Raw genomic sequence first — 22,088 nt, 5'->3', positions numbered from 1 at the left:
AAATATATCAGACAACTGTTGTCCTCTCTGAAAACAGACATCAGAGAAAACACATACGTAGTGGGAGACTTCAACACACCACTATCAACAATGGATAGATCAACAAGACAAAAAATAAGTAAAGAAACTAAAGCTCTAAATAAGGACCTAGAGTATTTGGGCTTAACAGACATCTATAGAACACTAAACCCCAAAAAAACGGAGTACACATTTTTTCTCAAGCACACACGGATCATTCTCTAGGATCGATCACATACTGGGGCACAAGACAAACATCTACAGATACACCAAGATTGAAATTATACCAGCCATCTTTTCTGACCATGAAGGCAACAAACTAGAAATAAACCATAAAAAGAAGGCAAAGAACTCTCTTAACTCATGGAGATTAAAAACCACACTACTGGAAGACCACTGGACTAATGAGGAGATCAAAGAAGAAATTAAAAAATTCTTTGAATTGAATGACGAGGACAACAATATCCTAAATGTATGGGATGCAGCAAAAGCAGTAATAAGAGGAAAATATATAGCAATAGAAGCTCACATCAAGAAACAAGAAAGAACTCAAAGAAACAACCTGATCTCGAAGCTCAAAGATCTAGAAAAAGAACAACAAAAAAACCCCAAAACCAGTAGAAGAAAAGAAATAATAAAAACCAAAGCAGAAATAAATGAAATTGAAACTAAAAAAACAATCTAAAAGATCAATAAAACCAAGAGCTGGTTCTTTGAAAAAATCAATAAAATAGACAAACGCCTAGCCAGGCTCACAAAGGGAAAAAGGGAGAAAGCACAAATAAACAGGATCATCAATGAAAGAGGAGAAATCACAACGGACACAGCAGAAATCAAAAGAATAATCAGTAACTACTATGAACAGTTATATGGAAACAAGTTCAACAATCTAGAGGAGATGAACAAATTCCTACAACTCTACAATCACCCAAAGCTAGATAAAGAAGAAATAGAACACCTAAACAGACCAATTACAATTAGCGAAATTGAAATGGTAATCAAAAACCTCCCCAAAAACAAAAGCCCAGGACCTGATGGATTTACAAATGAATTCTACCAAACATTCAGAGACGAATTAGTGCCTATCCTTCACAAACTCTTCCAAAAAATTGAGAAGGAAGGGACAATACCAAACACGTTTTATGAAGCCAACATTACACTAATACCAAAACCGAACAAGGACAACACAAAAAAGGAAAACTACAGGCCAATCTCCCTAATCAATACTGATACAAAAATCCTCAATAAAATTTTAGCTATCAGAATCCAACAATGTATCCATGAGATAATTCACCACGACCAAGAAGGATTCATTCCAGGGACACAAGGATGGTTCAACATCCGAAAATCAACCAACGTTATCCAACACATCAACAAAAAGAAATATAAAAACCATATAATATCAACAGATGGTGAGAAAGCTTTCGACAAAGTGCAACACCCATTCATGATAAAAGCCCTTGAAATTCTTGGGATACAAGGAACATACCTCAACATCGTAAAGGCCATATATGACAAGCCAATAGCCAGTATCATTCTCAATGGTGAAAAGATGAAAGCAATTCCATTAAGATCTGGAACAAGACAAGGATGTCCACTCTCACCACTGCTTTTCAATATAAAACTGGAAGTCCTAGCCAGAGCAATAAGACAAGAGAAAGACATACAAGGAATCCAAATAGGTAAAGAAGAAGTCAAACTATCACTATTTGCAGATGATATGATAATATACATAGAGAACCCCAAAAACTCCACAGAAAAGCTAATTCAACTCATCAATCAGTTCAGTAAAATGGCAGGATACAAAATCAACACGCAAAGTCAAGCCTTCCTATACACAAACAATAAATCTGAAGAAGAAGAAATAAAAAAATCCATCCCTTTTATTATCAAAACAAAAAAAAATCAAATATTTGGGAATAAATCTAACAAAAGAGGTAAAGGACTTATACAAAGAAAACTATAAAACACTGTTAAAAGAAATAGAAGAAGACACAAAGAAATGGAAAGACATTCCCTGCTCGTGGATTGGAAGAATAAACATTATTAAAACGGCCATCCTACCAAAAGCAATATACAGATTCAATGCTATTCCAATCAAAATTTCAATGTCATTCTTCAAAGAAAGAACAATTATTGATGAAATTCATATGGAATCACCAAAAACCCCGAATAGCCAAAGCTCTCCTGAAAAAAAAAAAAGAAGGGAATGGAGGCATCACACTCCCAGACTTCAAACTATACTACAAAGCCATAATCATCAAAACTGCATGGTATTGGAACAAGAACAGACATACAGACCAATGGAATAGAATAGAAAATCCAGAAATAAACCCACAGATTTTGGTCAACTAATCTTTGACAAAGGAGCAAAGACTATGCATTCGAGCAAAGAAAGTTTGTTCAATAAATGGTGCTGGGAAAACTGGGTCGCTACATGCAAAAGAATGAAGCTTGACCACTACCTCACACCATACACAAAAATCAACTCAAAGTGGAATAAAGAACTAGACATAAGACCTGAAACCACAAAATACATAGAAGGAAATATAGGCAAAACACTACGTAATATGCACATCAAAGACATCTTTACAGACACATCGTCCAAAGCAGTGATAGTGAAGGCAAAGATAAACAGCTGGGACTACATCAAATTAAACAGCTTCTGCACAGCAAAAGAGACAATAACAAAAACAAAGAGAAACCCCACCAACTGGGAGAACATTTTTGCACACAATACTAATGATACAGGACTGATCACAAAATTCTACAAAGAGCTGATGAGATTCAACAACAACAAAGAAAATAATCCAGTCAAAAAATAGGCAGAAGAGCTAAAAAGAAACTTCTCTGAAGAGGAAATGCAAATGGCCAACAGGCATATGAAAAAATGTTCAACATCACTTGTAATCAGGGAAATGCAAATCAAAACTACCATGAGATACCATCTTATACCAGTGGGAATGGCACATATTAAAAAAACTAGCAACAACAAATGTTGGCGAGGATGTGGAGAAAAAGGAACACTTCTGCACTGTTGGTGGGAGTGCAAACTGGTCCAACCACTATGGAGAGCTGTGTGGAGATTTCTGGACCTACTAACCATAGAACTTCCATATGATCCAGCAATTCCACTCCTAGGTATTTACCCAAAGGACACAGAAACATCAATTCCAAAGAACACCTGCACCCCTATGTTTATAGCAGCACTATTTACAATAGCTAAGCTATGGAAACAACCCAAATGCCCAAAAATAGATGACTGGATCAAGAAGATGTGGTACATATATACAATGGAATGTTACTCAGCATTCAAAAAAGATAAACACATGCCATTTACAGCAACATGGATGGCACTGGGAGGGATCATGCTCAGCGAAATAAGCCAGAAAGAAAAAGAAAAATACCGGATGGTCTCACTCATAGCAGGAATCTAGAAAACTTAAATAAGGGATCAGGAAAATGAATAACCATAAGAAAGTGAAAATCAAAATCAACAAAAAACTATGAACCAGAGATACTTTTTGAGGTGGTGGGGGGCGGGAGGGGAGGGATTGGGGTCAGAATGGGGGGGTTGCAATTGTATGAGGAATATAAAAATAAAATTTATTATTTAAAAAATTATATACAATATAATGTATAAAATTTACTAAATTTTTTTTGGTATTAGGCCAAACTTTTTCTTCTAATCACCCAATAACCAAAAAAACATAACCTGCAGGTCACTGGAAAGGACCATGAACAGGGAATACAAACTCTTTACAGTAACTAGGCAGACTAATCTCTGGTCCTCAGTTTACTCCTTTGGAAAGTGGAAGAACTGGAATAAATGATCTGTATAACCTTTCCAAATATGGTATTCTGAGAAGCCATGTTTTCAAAGTCTTCTCGATTTGGACAGATGAGAACTGATAGGTGACTAATGAAATGGACCCTTCTCTAGTTGTAGAGAGATTTCCATACTCGTTTCATAAAAGGGTAAGTTCTCTCTCCAAAATATTCCTAAGTAACCAGCTTACTTCCTAAAATTCAAATGGCCTGTGGATTCACAAACTATATTATATCAGCTTGAGTGAGTATTTTTGTAGAAGCATAATGAGGAATGTATTCTTTCTGTCTCAATTACATACATTCCATAACCATTTCTTCTAAGAAGAGATTATTTGAATGATAGAGGCATTATTGTACCTGCAATTCCTGAAACTATTTCATGTAATATGAAAAGGGAACTTGAAGAAAATTGCTTTTAAGTTTCCCTATTAATCATTTTAAAATTATGTGAAAAAAATAATTGGGTAGTTTCAAGAAACTTGATATCTGAGAAATGATTATTTTAAAAATGTAAGTCCTAGGGGCCTCCCCAGTGGCGCAGTGGTTGATCGCTGGGTTGTGAAGCTGCCCACAGCCTCTGCAGCGCTGGTTCGATCCCCGGCCACCGGGTGAGGGTCCCACATGGCGCGCAGACCTCTCCTGCCGCCTGCTGCTCCCCTCAGCAGTGTACTTTATCAGTCTGCCTGTTCTGCTCCCTGCTCTGGCTCTGGTGAATTCTCTCACCCTTCTGCGCTTCTGACTGTACCCAGTGCTTGTATAAATAAATAAATCTTTAAAAAAAAAAGTAAGTCCTATACACATGCTTATGGAGTTTGAATAAACCTATTCATTGTGAAAATATTAATAATGCACTACCTCCCAAACTATACAATGTGGTGTTATTAGATATTATTTAGATAAGATTCGTGTGATTCGGGTTTTTTTTTTTTTAACTGAGGTAACATTTGCTTACAATATTGTATATGATTTAGAGGCACAGGATCACATTCTTCAGAGTTCACCACACCACACTCACTACCTAGGCACCAAAAGACCACCATGTTCTTTGTGACCCCTTCCCACTTTACTTTCTCAGCCTCCCTAAGGACAGTTGGAAGCCTCAATTCTACAGTAGATTTCTAGGGTTTCTTTTGATTTGACACCTTGTTTTGCTTATCTTTATTCTACCTGTAAGTGATACCATTTGGTACTTATATTTCTCCTTCAGACTTACTACACTTAGCATAAATCCCTCTAGTTTCATCCATGTCTCAAAAGGTTAAAGTTTATAGCGCACATATATACCACATCTTCCTAATCCACTCATCTGTCTGAGGGCACTTAGGTTACTTCCATAACTTGGTTATTGTAAACAGTGCTGCAATAATTAAAATACTAATGGGCAGAAGAGCTAAATAGACACTTCTCAAAAGACATATGAAAGGCTAATATGCACATGAAAAAATGCTCACCATCACTCCTAATCATGGAAATGCAAATCAAAAAACACAACAATATAATATCACACCCTTCTAAGAATGGTCCATATTAAAAAACCAGAAACAACAAGTATTGGCAAGATTTAAAGATAAAGGAATTCTCATACACTGTTGATGGGAATGTACACTGTTCTAGACGCTGTAAGATCTCTCAAAATACTAACAATAGATTTACCATATGACCGAGCAATTCCACTCTTACGTTTCTTACTGAAAACAAAAATATTAATTCAAAGGGATATGATGCATACTTTTGTTCACTGCAGAACTATTTACAACAGTGGTTGAGTTTTTAAAACACTGTTTATTTTCTACAGGATGTCTCCGTCTTTATATTTTCATTAAGGTAACACTGGTTTTCAATCTGTGTATGATTCAAAAATAGGAGTATCCTGCGTCCTCAGGTGTCAAAGCTTTCAAAGACATAGTAATTCAGAGTCCTCAAAAGAAGAGCCTTCATGCAATGTTTCCCTAGATATAAAGCCACAGAACTCTTTTATGGGACTAACATTTTGTAAAGCAGTTTGGTAAAATTATGGGAAGGCTTCCAACTAGTCAAGTCTTATTACACACATACCCATACAACATATGGCATATTAAAACACTAATCATCACTAAACAGTAGGCAAAAAAATTTCTAACAAATATTTTTTTATATTTCTTAATTTGGACATGATAGAATATGTTGTCTTTATTTTCCACTTTGATTAACATAACAGGAGAGAGTGGGAGGAAAGTGAGTCAAAGAAAGAGTGGGGGGAAATCATTTTACTAAAAAATTGATAATACATCAAGAAATTTGAATTGAATTGGATTCTCTCTACCTGATACGCAATAATTCTCAGCTGGCTTAAGTATAGTATTCAAATGCTTAGGATCATAAATTATAAATCTGTAGAAATGGACAAAAGTATGATCCAGTCTTTGGAAAAATCTTCAAATATTGCAAATGGTATAGCCTAGGTGACTACAGAAGCAATAATAAAATAAACAGAACAAAAGTGAATTAAGTTACATTCTCCCTTGAGTAAAAAGATATTTTATCCCAATTCTAGCTACTGTAATGCAGTTCCAATTGCTCAATTGAAATATATGCTCACTCACTAACTCCTACTGTTAAGCCTGTTATACTGGCAGTAATTGTCCATAGTCATAGCAAGAACCAGGTAAACACTTTAGTATCATCAAATTATAATGATTACACATTTTTATAAGTGATGACATATCTCATTGAGGGCTGGTGACAAGAGCATCTGTGAACCAGTACTTACTAAGCATGCATCAAATACTAGATGGTTATTAATCCAGTATGGTGCAATAGAAGAATATGGAATAATCCCTCCTAACACATATGGGAGTGTACTAATTAAAAAGATGGAGTGTAAAGACCCAAAAGGGAAGAGTAGAGATGAAAGCTTTACATAGTCAGCACTACAAAATTATAGAGATAAAATTTGTTACATTTGAAAAAAATATTCAGTCTACTAACAAGTGAAATTTTGTGTATCATTCATTGTAATACCATGTTTCTTTAATAAATATAAAAAAAATGATATCATAGAATCTTGAGTAAAAAATTACACTTATCAGGGCCTCCCTGGTGGCTATCACCAGCCACTGCAGCATGAGTTCGATCCTCAGCCAGGGCGATAAGTAAAATGGTACAGCAGACTTCTTCTAACTTGCTCACTGCTCCTCTCAGCAGTATATTTCCCCTCAGGAGAGCAGATTGTTCTGCTCCCCACTCTGTCTCTGGTGAATCCTCTCACCCCCCCAACATTTCTGGTCTACACCCCAGTTCTTGTATGATAAAGAAAAATCTTTAAAAAAAATTACACTTATTAGTAATGAAAGGTTTTTTAAGATGCCATCTTCTCTCTGAACCAAGGGTACATATCTATGCCATGGGAATACACAAGGAGACCAAACCTAATTGAACTTTGTGGCAAGTGAAAAAAAGCCTAGACCTCATTAGTCACAATCTAACCAAGAACAGTACTGAGCAATAGCAAATACATGTTTGGTACTGAATATTTACTTTGATGCCATTTAAATACTTAAGTACCATTTTGGCATTTAAACAGGTCATACAATTGCTTAGAGTCCATTTTAGAGATGATATTTTTCTGACTCATGAGTGAATGAATTTATTGATCTTACATTCACCTATTATATAGAATACCTGAAAGGTCAGTGTTAGGATAGTTTAAAAATGTACAAGATAATACAGAGTTCAGATTCATTAAAAAGAGAGAAAAATGAAAAAATATAACCAGAATATACACTATACTTTGGATAACCTATCTATTTTATAGTTTAAAAAAGTGAAGCGGGTTGTATTAAGTTTCACAAAGCCACACATTAGCAATTTCAGTTACTTTCGACCAATGATAAATGACTTTATAATAGACACTGCGGAGTTAATTCTCTCAATACCCATTTCCAATTTCCTTTTCCCTTGTTAGGTGTACTGTACAGGCATGAAACCTATGAAATCACATCCCCAGATTCCCTTGCAATTAATCATTATTATATAAGAACTTTGGCCCATTCAATGAGATGAAAGCAAAAAGGAGCAGGGAGTTTGTGGAAAGACTGTATTCTCTTCTACTTTTCCTCTTCTTGCTGTCTAGAATGCAAATGTGATGGGTTTTTTCCCAAAGATTTATTTGATTTATGCATACAAGAACTGGGATGTAGGCCAGAGGGGTGGGGGGTAAGAGGTTTCTCCAGAGACAGAGTGGGGAGCAGAACAGGCAGATCTACTGAAATACACTGCTGAGTGGAGCAGTGGGCAAGACAGGAGAGGTCTGCTGCGCCATGTGGGTTGTTTCCAGGCCGGGGATCAAACTCCTGCTACTATAGCTGCAGACAGCTTGATAGTGTTGAGACTTAACTTCTTACACCACCAGGGAGGCCCCCACAAACTAGGTATCTTACAAAAACAGAAAATTATCTGCTCATAGTTCTGCAGACCATGGTCCAAATTACTGTGTTGATAGTTTGCTACCTCTAACAATTGAGGAAATCCTTTTTTCACCTTTTTCAGTTTCTGGTAGCGTTAGGTGTTTCTTGGCTTGTGACTGCATAACTCCAACATAAATATCACCGAAAGTGATGGTTTTAAGTAAAGCAGACATCTTCTGATCATGCCAGAAAATCTTGGTTCTGATATCCTTGAACAGCTAAACCAATAACAGCAACAGACTAAAGGGAAGCACAGTTTGATGGTTCTATAGATACATTTCCTATTGTCTTCTGGTAGCTTAGCCTGAATCTGGCTTAGCAGCTCTAAGTTAAAACCAAATGGAGCCCATCCCGCCATTTCTAAAAATGTCATCTTTCTCTAGCATATAGCCAGCTGATGTAAACTGCCTCTGCGTCCCAGAAATATGTAGCATACTGTTATGTACACCTACATATCTAGACAATACACCTAAATATACACAATTATATATAGGTCGGAGATTTTCAAGTGGAGCAATCTCTCTCTCTCTCTCTCCATATATATGTTATATATATATATATATGTATATATTCATTCCAGTGTAACTATTAAAATAATGTTATAATAAGCATTGTAGAGACTGTGATTTTTTGAGTTGATGGTTTCATGTTCTCTTTATAGATACCCAAAAGTGGGACTGCTAGTTCATATGGTATTATCTTTTTTAGTTTTTTAAGGTAAATCCAAACTGTTTTCTAAAATAGCTGCTCCAGTGTACATTCCCATCAACAGTGTAGTAGGGTCATTATCTTTCCATAGCCTCTCCAGCACTTGTTGCTGAGGGTCATTTTAATATGTGCCATTCTCATGGTGTGAGAATATATAACACGTGGGTCTAGAAAAACATTTTTCCTGATAACATAAAGGTTTACATGATGGGCATCTCATTTTTTTTTTTAATTTAGTGTAAATGCAACAGTAGTTGCATTTATGGCAGAGATTTTATAAGCAGTGTTTAGGAGGCCATAGCCCTATACAACAAACAGGTAAAGCATATTCATTGTGTGTCTAAAATACATAAATAACTATAGGTTCACCAGAGTAACTGAAATTTATTGACCCTTTACTATGTACCAATCACCTAAATAGATGTACGTAAATAACAAAATGACAACAGATTCCACTCAGGAAGAGCTTTTCCTAGTATGATAAATATAAACATGGATTCACAGTACCATGCCTGAGATGAAAGTTATATGGTGCTGTTTTTGCCCTATCCTTAACCCTATAGAGGTAGGATAAGTTAACTGCAGAGGGGAGTCTGGACAGAACAATGTATGAGTTTACATAGATCACATCAGACTGGGGGTAGGAGGGGAGAAGAAAGGAGACAAAACATAGAATGCTATTCTAGCACAGAAAACAAACCACATATACAGACATGAAAGAGCAGTATTTAGGGAAATATCTGCAATTTATAGGTAATGGAGGTTTAAAGGCAGGTGGTGATGTTGATAGGCTTAGTAACCACAATCAAGTGAGAAAAGAGTGCAAGGTCACTATGAAGAGCTTTCAGTTTGGTGCCATCCACTGTATGTCAAGTCCTGCCTTAGCTGCTTTAAATATATTCTCAAATTCTTACAACAAACCAATAAGAGAGATTCTTTGTCTCCCACTTCTCAGGAATGAATAGTGAGAGGATCAGAATAGTTAAGTATCTTCGCATGATTATAATAATAATAATACAATAATTAAACCAGGATCCCAAAGTTTTTCGTTAGTTATAATAACAGGTAACAATAATTGAATTATTCCTGTGTGCCACACACTCTTTAGCTGTTTTATTGTATTGGGGGGGGGGAATAAAAAAGACAAAATTCTTTGAGCTCATGAAGCTTACAAGTTGACATGAGTACCTAATTTAATAAAGTAAATAATATAAATACTAGTTTTATATTAGTTTACAGATGAACACACACAAATTCACCTTATTATAAAGATAAAATATAGGTTTCAAAGGTGATTATTGTAAGAAATGAGAAATAATCAACAAGAGATACATGTTTTTTCAACCTAGGGAAAACCATTAAAGATTATAACAATTTTTATTGTTTAAAATATTCTACTGGGTAATCATGAGAAAAACGAGCACATATTCTTAGACAAAGCACATATTCAAAGACGAGCACATATTCAAAGACAAAGATCAACATATTAGCTGAATTTCAATAACTGTTCTAGTAAAATATAATTGTGAAAACAAGGAAACAATTTTCAAACAGAGAGATGTCAGAAAGTATGTTATTTTTCTCTAATCAACTTGGAGAATTAAAAAAAAAACCTCCTACACATAAACTTACATTGCTCCATTGGTATAGACAGTATCACTTCCTTCCACGTACTGCACCTGAGCTGGATAGACATGTTGTACCTGCTGCACAGTCTGTACCTGCTGTACCTGAAAAACAAACATGATGAAAACTAATTGATTCATGCCAATTTCAAGAAAAAAATACATGTTATATCCAAACTAACTGTAGAATTTATGTTGAATAAATTCCATAACATTCATGCAAACACACACGCAAGACACACTTTAAATGCTTAGGGTGAAAACTTTTGAAAGCTTCTCAAATATTTTGATGAATTGCAAAATTTCTTTACATAGTTTGTAAAAGCTTTTATTTCTTAAATTTAAAAATTCATAAGTAAAATTACAAATACTCAAACACAGGAAATATAGCACAATAAACACCTGTACTCCCCATTAAAGATAATTTTCAATAGATGTCCCCCACTTATCTCCTCATGGGATTATTCAAAAGCAGTTGCAGATTTTATCATTTTATTGGTAAACATTTCAATTTGTTTCTAAGGAATAAGAACTATTCTTAACACAAACACATTTCTAATATCACATATAAGACATTAACAATTCTTTAATATCATTGAAAAATCCAGCCATTGTTTAAATTTCCCTATTATGATGTCTCCTAATAGTTGGTTTGTTCAAATCAGAGTCCAAATAAGGTTGACATACTACATTTGCTTGCCAGCTCCTCTCCCATCTTTTTTTTTTAAATCTCTTAAAACAGTTTCCTTGTCCTTTTAGTACTCGCCTAGTTATATTCTGAAGAAATGGGATCATTTATCTCATAGAATTTTTGTAATCCTAGGTTTGGCTGATAGCAACTCTGAGAGGTCATTAAGAAAGTTTCTCTATCTCCCCTACATCCTAACTTGGTAGGTATACTGAGGGTCTTGAACAAGAAAAATTTTTGAAAAGCTATGAATTTCCTATTGGAAAATGACAGTTGCCATGTGAAAACTGGTTATTCTCTTTCTGCACTGTTACTTCTGGACAGCAGGACTACGCAGTGTCAGCTGGTTCCTTTTATTACAATACTTCCTCCTTCCTACACATGCTTTACCTGAGATACTAGCAGTCAGTGACGATAAAATTCTAGAGAGAGATTATTTTGATAAAGACAGCAAACTTGTGACACTCTATTTCTATTTCCTTCATTCATTAGTAGACTTTTACAAAGAGAGTCTTCTCATGAATTATTTGGTTACTTTCAAATAAGGCTTATACAGGAAGAGTAGGATAAATGTGTGACTCTTTACTTCATCAGTATTTAAAAAAATGATTTTATTCCCTATCTCCCTCTCAAGGTGAACAATGTGGTTTTTAGTTTCCTTGGGTTTATCTCTTTTTGATTTTTGGCTCTTGAATATATTTGAGGTGTTAAAATTATGCCAATTTTTTCACATGCAAAAAATGCTTCATCTTTGACTAGTGGTGTTTCCTTCAACTGGAACCTGTCTCTTGACTCTTTTGCATGACTGCATTAATCTTTAACTCCCCTTCTCTCTGTTGTGATGCAATGTTCCAGATTTATCTCTTATATTTCTTTTTTTTTTTTAAAGATTTATTTATTTAAACAAGAACCAGGATACAGGCCAGATGTGCGGGAGGGTGAGAGGACACCAGAGACAGAGCGGGGAACAGAACAGGCAGACAGACTCAAATACACTGCTGAGGGGAGCAGCAGGTGAGATAGGAGTAGTCAGCTGCACCTTGTGGGTTGCTCAGAGGCCCACAGGGATCTAACTATAGCTGCAGAAGCTGTGGACAGCTTCACAGCACTGCGCTCAATCGCCTGCACCACCAGGGAGGCCCTTATCTCTTATTATTTCTTGTGCTAGATTTGGAATCAACAGTTTGTTCAAAGAGCTTTGACTCCTATTTTTTAATGGTAACATAATATATAAAAAACATTTAGGAAGGCAATATATAAACAGGCAGATATTTAACAACTTCGTGAATTCTTCTACAGAAATATACATCAGAGGAATTACTGTACAGTATTATAAAAAATACAGCTTATAAGAGGAAAAAGTTACAAGGAAAAATCTTAAGGACTTTTGAAAAGTGGGGTGATTAAATTACAGAAAAATCATACTTTCAAGTATCTGAAAGAAAATATATTTAAGGAAGAGTGATAGAAATTTTTTTTATTTTTTATTTATTTACTTATTTTTAATTTATTTATTTATATATACAAGCACTGAGTACAGTCAGAAGCGCAGGAGGGTGAGATAATTCACCAGAGCCAGAATGGAGAGCAGAGCAGGCAGACTGATGAAGTACACTGCTGAGGGGAGCAGCGGGCAGCAGGAGAGGTCTGCGCGCCATGTGGGACCCTCGCCTGGCGGCCTTGGATCGAACCAGTGCTGCAGAGGCTGCAGGCAGCTTCGCAACCCAGCGCTCAACCACTGCGCTACCGGGGTGGCCCGAGTGGTAAAAATTTATTAAAAATATTAACATCTTAAATGCTCAATATGTACAAATATATAAAGAAAATCACACCAAATGCATCATAATTAACGTGACAAAAACAGTGGTAAGCAGAAAAAACTTTAAAAAGCAGACATACAAAAAGACACATGATATACAAAGTACTAAAATGACTAAAAACTTCCCAGTTAAAAATAATGCATGCACAAGATAGTCAAATTACATCTTTAAAGTAATGAGAAATACATATCAACCTAAATTCTATAACCAATGAAATATCCCACAAAAATGAAGGGGAAATCCTTTTTCGACAAACATTAACTAAGAGAATTTTTCTCCAGCAGACCTCCAATGAAGAATAATGGAGAAAATAATGGAGAAAAATAATCTGTCATGGAAAGTTGGATTCACACAAATCATGAAGAACACCAGAAATAATGTGTAGGTAAATTAAAGTATTTCTTCTTTGTTTTCTCACCCTCTAACTTCTATAAAAGATAATTGGTTTGAAAAGCAAAAATAGTTAACAGTATATAATGGATTCACCACACATGTAAACATGAAATGGATGTATGACAAAAATAATACTAAAGACAGGATGGGAAATGAAAATACACTTCTGTAATATTCTTGTATATTAAGTAGAATAATATTAATTGAACACAGACAGTGATAAATTTTAAGATCTATACCAAATATTGTAGATAAAACACCAAATAAAAAAGCAGCAATAGCTAATGGTGACAGTAAAAGGCAATACTAGAAAAAAACAAAATGTACCAATAGAAGGTTGTAATAGCGGTAATAAAAGAGTAAATAGGATCAACAGAAAGAAATAATAAGATGCTAAATTAAATAGAATGATATTGATAATTACATAATGTACAAGCTTTAAATCTTGACCATCAGAATAGATAAAAATATGAGATCTAATTATATACTCTCCACAAGAACACACTTTCACATATACAGAAACAGGTTAAAAATAAAAGGATGTAAAGTCAAGTTTTACAAACACCAATCATAAGATGGAATGGTTATAATATCTGTCAAAGTGCTCTCAAAGACAGATTACAAAAGATAAGCAGGAATATTTCACTAAGAAAATTATCAAGAAAAAATAATAAATCCTATATATCTTTGAATCTAAGAACAGTACTTCAAAACACATGAAGTGAAAAGTGAAAGAACTGAAAAACAAAATTAAAAAATCCAGTTACAAACTGGAGATTTCAACATTCATCTCTCCATAATTGACAGACCAAAATCCAAAAATCAGTAGATAGTGAAATTATCAACCAACTTCACCTAAATAACTTTCATATGATCTTTGTAATAACACTAAAATAAACACACATCAACACACATGAACACTATGAGCACACAGTATGAAAGCTCAAATGTTGCAGAATAAAACAAGCCCTAACAAATTTAAAAGGATTAAAACAAATTGGCATGTTTTCTAACCAAAAATAATCTGAAATCAAAGACAAAAGATATTTGGAAAATCCTTAAATATTTATATAACGAAAAAAAATACTTTAATGTAATCTATGGTTCACTGAAGAAATCATGAGGGAAATCAGAAGATATTTTGAATTGAATGACACTGAAAACATAATGTGCATTTTTGAAGAGTACAATTTGAAAAGCACAATTAGAGCCACAAATAGGGGGAAATGAACAAATTAAGTCTAAAGTGAGGAGAAAAGAAATAATAGAAAGTAAAAAGCATTGAGAGAAATCTAAAAAACAGTAGAAAAAATCAATTATAAACACTAAGGTAGACTTATCAAGAGAAAAAGGAAAGATAAACTGAATATCAAGGTTATAAAGTGAATTGATACACACAGTAAAGGTTTTTTTTAAAGGATAATAAAGACAACTTAATGCTAATAAATTCAACTATCTAGATTAAATGTATAAGTCCACAAATGGCCCAAACTTCTAAAACTGGCCCTCCAAATGCTATAGTTAAATGAAATTGAGTTTATTCGTAAAATTGAATTTATTCACACAGCAGAAATTCCAGGTCCAGATGGCTTCACTGGTGAATTCTATCAAACATTTTCTAGACAAAAAAACACTGATCTAACACAAGTGGTTTTTACAAATAAGAAGTAAGGGAACATCTCCCAGTTTTGTTTTTTTAAATGAGGCTGGCCTTATCTTGAGATTAAAACCAGAAAAGACATTATAAGAAGACAAGACTATGTAATAATTTCCCTCATAAACATAAATGCAAAACTGTTTTAAAATATTGCTATCTCTAATAGGTAATCTAATCTAGCAATAAATTTATAAAGCAATATGTCATACTGAGGTGTAGTTTAGATGCTGGATGCAATGTCAGTTCAAGATTTAAACATGCATAAATGTAATCTATCATAGCTACACAATATAAATACAGCCACCTATATAAATGCTGTAAAAACATGAAACATTCAAATCCATTCATGATAAAACAAAAGACAGATTTTCAGAAAGGTGAGGAGAGAAGAAAGCTTTCTCAGTTCAACAAAGCATTTATAAAACATACAAGTATAATACAAATTAAATGGTAGGAGACAGATTTGCCATTTAAAAATGTAAAATAATCCCTCTGTTTAAATTCTTAAATGCTTCTCTATTACATTTTAGATGAAAAAATAACTAAGACTAGGATACAAAATCTTTGTATTAATACCATCTAGGTATTAATAAAAATTTTCAAATTCATCCATTGAAATTTTACCCATTCTTGCTATCTACTCATAGTTCATGCTGTTTTGTTTATATAAATTCTATCATCAACAAATACAAATTCACTATTTCCTTGAAGGTTTGGTTAAAATTTTAGTTTCTCTAAAAATTTTTTTATTTTTTCCCACAAGAGACTCTTTTCCTTTCACTTTCTTAGTAGTCATTAATATAGGTGGTGGCATGTGGCTTTTGTTTTCAACTGGTTTTCTCTGTTGCAGCCAAAATAGTGAGATGGCAGTATCAGTGAATTTATAATTAAAAGAACTGATTTCGGGCCTCCCCTTGTGGCAAAGTGGTTGAGCACTGCAGCCTCTGCAACGCCGGTTAGATCCCCGGCTGCCGGTGAGGGTCCCACTTGGTGCACAGACCTCTCCTGCAGCGCCCGCTGGTACCCTCAGTATTGTATTTTGTCAGTCTGTGTGTTCTGTTCCCTGCTTTGGGCCTGGTGAATTCTATCACCCTCCCGCGCTTCTGACTGTACCCAGTGCTTGCATAAATAAATAAATAAATCTTTAAAAAGAAAATAAAAACTGATTTCACATCCTTGTGCTGACACTAGCTATTAGTTTAATGGGATAGTCAATTTATTTAAGTTAATAATTTCCTTAAATCAAAATATACCTACTCTATGATAAAGATACAAAGAACTAAAACTATTACATATAGACACAAAACATTATATAGGCATATATGATATTTATAATACATATTGAATAATTTGTGAAATAAATACTTTGAAAAACAAGACTCTTGTCTTCTACATTTATGTAAATTTCAACTTTCTATCCCACTTGATTTCAACATAAATATGCACAATATGTATTTGTTATGATCCCTCAAATTGTGAGATTCTATAATTAAGTGGAAATGAAACTCAGAAAAAGTCAAGATCTTGGAAATTAAGTCTAGATCAATGCTAATTCATCTAAGATAGTAATATATAAATGTTTCTTGATCACATTAAGAATTTACAGCACAATTTAAAAAAAAAACACACACACAAATGGGTACAATTCTTTGCCCAAAATACCTATAAAACTAATGGAAGACCAAATTTGTAAAAATATTGAATTGCAGCACTTTCAATTTTCATTATAATCCTGTATACATACTTTTTCTACCAATCATTAGAAACAGGCAAAAGAGAACCTTGAAACAACTCAGTAATGGAGATAAGTAGAACTGAACACAGCATTTACAGTTTGAGGAAGTATACCTTTCAAGGGTATAATGGTAGTGGAAAAAATAAAAATAAATAAATAAATAAAAACCAAGAGTAATGAAAAAGAACCAAAAAAAAGGGGGAAGGAAAAAAATAACTACCTCAGCTATATCTACCTTATTTCACCAAAGAGATGATCCTGGAAAGTCTTTTATTTATTTGGTTTTTAGTCGAGGGTTTGTTATTAGGTTTTCTTCTTTTGATAGTGAGGCCAGATCATTAGTAAAAGTGGACTGGAGAGTCACAGAAATACTCCTTTCTACCTCAAACTAAAGTCAATCAGACCCAGGAGGAGTTCTTTGTAGAATCCATCTAAAAGGGACATACAAATCCAGTTGCAGAATTTGGAGGATAATAGAAAATAAGAATGTAAGAATTTCAGTCCAGTCCCACCCCTGGTCCATGCTGACATACAGAGCAGTAACATATTTTTATGTTGCTAGTACATATCCAAAGACCCAACACAATGTAAACACATACAAATATTTAATAATTAACCAAAGATTAAATATGCCCTGCAAGTAGCAAATGAACTGCCCAGTGATTATTTGTAAGATTTACAATATCTTCTATATATGGATAAGCATTTTAGTTTTTTTTAAATAATGGAAACACCAATGAATGCTTATTATTTCCAAAGTGACTGATGTGATCACTTGAAATGCCCTTTCATGTATCACTAAGGTCTGAAGGTAAACTTTAAAAATGAAGTTGCATGCTATTTTTTCTTCCTAAAATAATATATTGTGATCCAATTTTTTTCAAATATTATTTAATACTGTTCCTACGTAAAATGTTAATTTCTGTTTAAATATCCACTGACTTTTTCTCTACTCTAGTCTATTTTCTTACTTGCCATATTTTAGGGCAGGAATTACTCCATTAGCACTGCTAAAAGAAATAAAGAAAGTAGCATTTAGTTGGCATTACTATTTTCAATAAACTGTATTTCCATTAACCTTTGTGAAACCTATAAACTGCCATATTTTACTTTTTCTAAGTCTTTATGGGACGAAAAGTAGATACTTAAATAAACTATAAGGAAATTATTTCACAAAATAAATTCATAGAATTGTTTTCAAAGAGAGTGAACAAATTTTTCACTTCTGAATTTTAATAAACAATATGTGGCCAAAATGTGAATTGAAAAGAGATGGACAAATGTGGAATTAGCAGGAATAATCAATAATTCATCATTAACTGCTCAGTGAAGAAAACCAACCTAACCTCTAAATGTTACCTGGTATGTCCAAATGTTGGCAGTTAAGAAGCCTAATCATAGTAATATCCTATGCCAGAAATTTATCCAAAATGTGTATTTGCAGGGGAATGTATTCCCCCAAATAGAAAAATATACAACAATGTATTTATACTCACAAACACTAAATGAATTAAGAAATTTAACACTCTTACTGACACGTATTTAAATGAATGCATCTCCTATTACTATTCAAATATAGTATTAAATTATATTTATTTTGTATACTTAATTCTTATAATTTATGAAAGAAGTGAATACTAAAACAAATTACATACCACAGGAAAATGTGCTAGTTCAACAGAATCAATTGGTGTATTCTGAGGACAAATTTATACAGTATGTTATTTTGGATGTGCTTCAAGAAAAATAAAATGAATCACACTTCAAAACAGAAATCCCTTTTAATAGTAAATGAAATAATTTATAACTGTTAAGCTTATTAGTCAGCTAAGAAGAATATAAGTCTTTTTGTAAAAATTTTTTATTATGTCAAGATCTTCACTGCTTTTCTCATACAAGAACATTCCTTACACCTTTAGTCAGCATCAAACATTTCAAATCTTAATACTGCGAACTGTCAGAAACTGCCGTAAGCTGATTTTAATAGACCTACAAGAGATATATAAGAGCCCTTCGCAGATTAAAAACATAGGGTATTAGCACAGCAATGTTAGAGGCTGCTGTGTGACCAACCAAAAGTGAAGTAGGAGGAAAGGGATATTCATTGGGTCAGCTATTAATAAAAGGGGAGCAGGGAAGGAAGACATCCACAATAGCAGAAGAGAATTAATGAGAAAAGTTACTTTATCAGAAGAGGGAAGGAAAAGAATTCATTCAATATTTTCAGGCCATTTAATGTAGGGAAATTTAGGGATTGAGGAAAGAAGTCAAAAACTTGTGAGGGTACTTTGCTGGTAAGCTAAAAGGGAAAATGCAAGAAAAGAAAAACTCATTTCCTCAACAGGCATGGTTTATGGAAAAAGAAATCACAAACCTAAAATCATTCTTTTCAATATTGGTTAAAAGTAAAATAAATTGTATGTCACAAGTCTATTTACTAAATCTTGCCAAAAAAGAACCCTACAAATGTTCTGAATATTCAAAGTAATATGCAGGTAAAGGGTATTTATATTTTATGACAAGATCACAGTGGACAAAAGCATGACTAAGTGGCAGGGCAGAATGGGAAAATAATGTTAGTTAAATTTTCTCTCACTGTGTTGACTGACAAATAAGCAGAAGTTTGCCAAGATCTTTAACATTAATTAACAGAGTTCTTCCTGGAATGTTCAATGATAATTACAAAGGTCCAGTTTAATCTTCTAAAAATGGTAGCCCTTCCACTTCAAAGAATATTCTAAATGGGACTATGGAAAACAGTGTATTGTTAGTTTAAACAGAATTCATTTTATGTATAAAATGGAATTTTCCCACTACTATTGTAAATATACTCACTGGCCTTGTGTTAGCTGACTATCACATATAAAACTGTATAGCTTCTTCTGTTTAGAAAGTGTCAGATTTTTGAGGCAGTGAGGCAGTTTTCTTACAGTAGATTTTAAGTAAATAAATAATACTTCTAAGCATACTCAAATACAATAAACATTACAAAGCCTGCTTTCTCAACAGGGATAGAGTTAAACATGAAACTTAAACTTTGGAAATAATTTACTAAAACTATGCGATTGCTACAGGCAACCAGAAGCTGTTAGAAAACTGTAAGTACTCTCATTACACTATGACTTCAAGGAGAATCATAAGAAGGCAAACAGTGCTAAGGGTCCTAGCTCACTCTCTGGCACTTCTGACCATAGGAGAACAAAGGAATCAATTGAAAAATGAATTTGTTCAATAAATCATCCCTAAGAGCACATCATTTATTTCTCAAAAAATATATGACTACCATCAAAGAGCAGAAACTTCTTGGAAGCAATGAAGGCAAGTTTCGAAGGCAAGAGAGTTAAGCTTTTTAGGAAGCTGGGAGGTGATTAAAAGAAGGCTGAATTTAGAATGACTTTGCAATGACAAAAATACAATGATTATATAAAATATATAAAACTAATTTCATGAGTCTAAAGAACAAAGTAACAACTACTTCCTACAAAGCAAGGAATACTTCTTATCATAATTATAACTCTGTCTTACACATTATTTCCCTTGTCAGCCCAGCAGACCATTACAAAGATTCTCCTGAACTAAGTAATAATTTCTGGGGAAAGGAATTTTACTAAAACACTATGGTGACTACAAAGCGCAAATGAGCTAGGAACACCAACATTACTGCAATGTTAGGAAGGGTTTTGAAACAGGAGGCTTCTCTAGTTAATCTATCAATAAAGGTAAGCAGCACATCTGAAGGTGAAACACTGCATAAAATTAAGTTTTGCAACTCCAGACTGACCACTAGAATATGTGCTTTAAATGTATTCCCTATTGAGAATACACAGAAGCAGATTCATACTTATTTAGTTTATATTAATGATACATTATTTGCAAGAAAGTAAGATGCTGACTCCCTTATGGCGGATGCCAAGAACTATTAAATGTATATGCTGCATATATTAAATGTATATGCTGTTAACAAACACACTGTATGCCTCAATAAAAGAAACTGTTACCTATATATGACTATTAAATTTGCTGATGTTATTATTAGTGTTATTAATATTACTTCATTATAAGTAATATTATAATGAACATTATATTATGAATATAATATTATATTATAGTAATATAATATAATAAACCTCCCAAAAACCCTCAGGTGATTTAAACTTCAACCCCATTTTCTAAACGATAACATAAGTACAAAGACAGAGTGACAACCCAAAGGCATGGTAAATGACTGACACCACTGATTCCAGTTTTCTGATTCCAATTCTAGAAATTCTTTCCACAATGTCAGTGTTTCTGTGAATGTGCAATCAATGACAATGGTGGTCCAGAGGCAAGGCAATAAATAGCTATGAGCCTGGTGGCACAAAGGGTTAAGACGTAGCCTGTGAAGCTGTACGCAGCCTCTGCAGCACAAGCTGGATCCCCAACTGGCTAGGGAGCAACCCACATGGTGCAGCAGACCTCTCCTGACTCGCCCGCTGCTCCCCTTAGCAGTGTACTTCAATTGATCTGCCTGTTCTGTTCCCTACTCTGTTTCTGGTGAATCCTCTTACCCCTCCACCCTCTGGCTTGTACCCCAGCTCTTGTATGCATAAATAAAATAAATCTATAAAAAAATTAAAAAAAAAATTTAAATAACTATGAGCCATATACTAAGAATTTATTTCACTTTCAATTGCTTTTAATTTTTCTAATATGTCATTAAGAAGGTCTCAGTCTTTACTACTTCTGACATATAATGATCTCGCTTTTTTTTAAAGATTGATTTATTTATGCATGGAAGAACTGGGGTATGGGCCAGAGGAGCAGAGGGTGAGAGGATTCACCAGAGATGGAGTGGGGAGCAGAACAGGCAGACTGACTGAAATACATTGCTGAGGGAAGCACAGGTGAGACTGGAGAGGTCTGCTGCGTAACGTGGGTAGCTCCCTGGCCTACTGGGGATCGAACCTGTGCAGCAGAGGCTGCAGATAGCTTCACAGTGCTGTGCTTAACCCCTTGTGCCACCAGAGAGGCCCTGATCTCACTTTTTTTTTTGAAATTTAAATGCTAACTTTACTTCAAAATTTTGATTTTAGATGACTACAACATAAAGTTGAAGGGACAGGAGATGTCTCTTTGCTAAAATTCTCATAAAAAGATACATTTTCAAGTCATTATATCAAATTCAA

At 34.0% G+C, this 22,088-nt stretch overlaps 1 protein-coding gene across 2 annotated transcripts in view; it reads right to left on the bottom strand.

Annotated features, from left to right (window-relative positions):
• RFX3 (regulatory factor X3) overlaps positions 1–22,088 on the bottom strand; it is a gene marked incomplete at its 3' end in the record, with an annotated part of 168,629 nt that overhangs the window by 117,221 nt on the left and 29,320 nt on the right. For both annotated transcript variants that reach the window (XM_084236135.1, XM_084236136.1), the window contains exon 2: positions 10,635–10,732. In XM_084236135.1, coding sequence (XP_084092261.1) covers positions 10,635–10,732 — 98 coding nt within the window. The remainder of the gene's footprint in view (positions 1–10,634; positions 10,733–22,088) is intronic.

This window comes from Talpa europaea, assembly GCF_964194135.1.
Source record: "Talpa europaea genome assembly, chromosome: 7".
Taxonomy (NCBI): domain Eukaryota; kingdom Metazoa; phylum Chordata; class Mammalia; order Eulipotyphla; family Talpidae; genus Talpa; species Talpa europaea.
The sequence above is the reverse complement of the archived record's forward strand: the minus strand, read 5'-3'. Positions and strand labels throughout refer to the sequence as shown.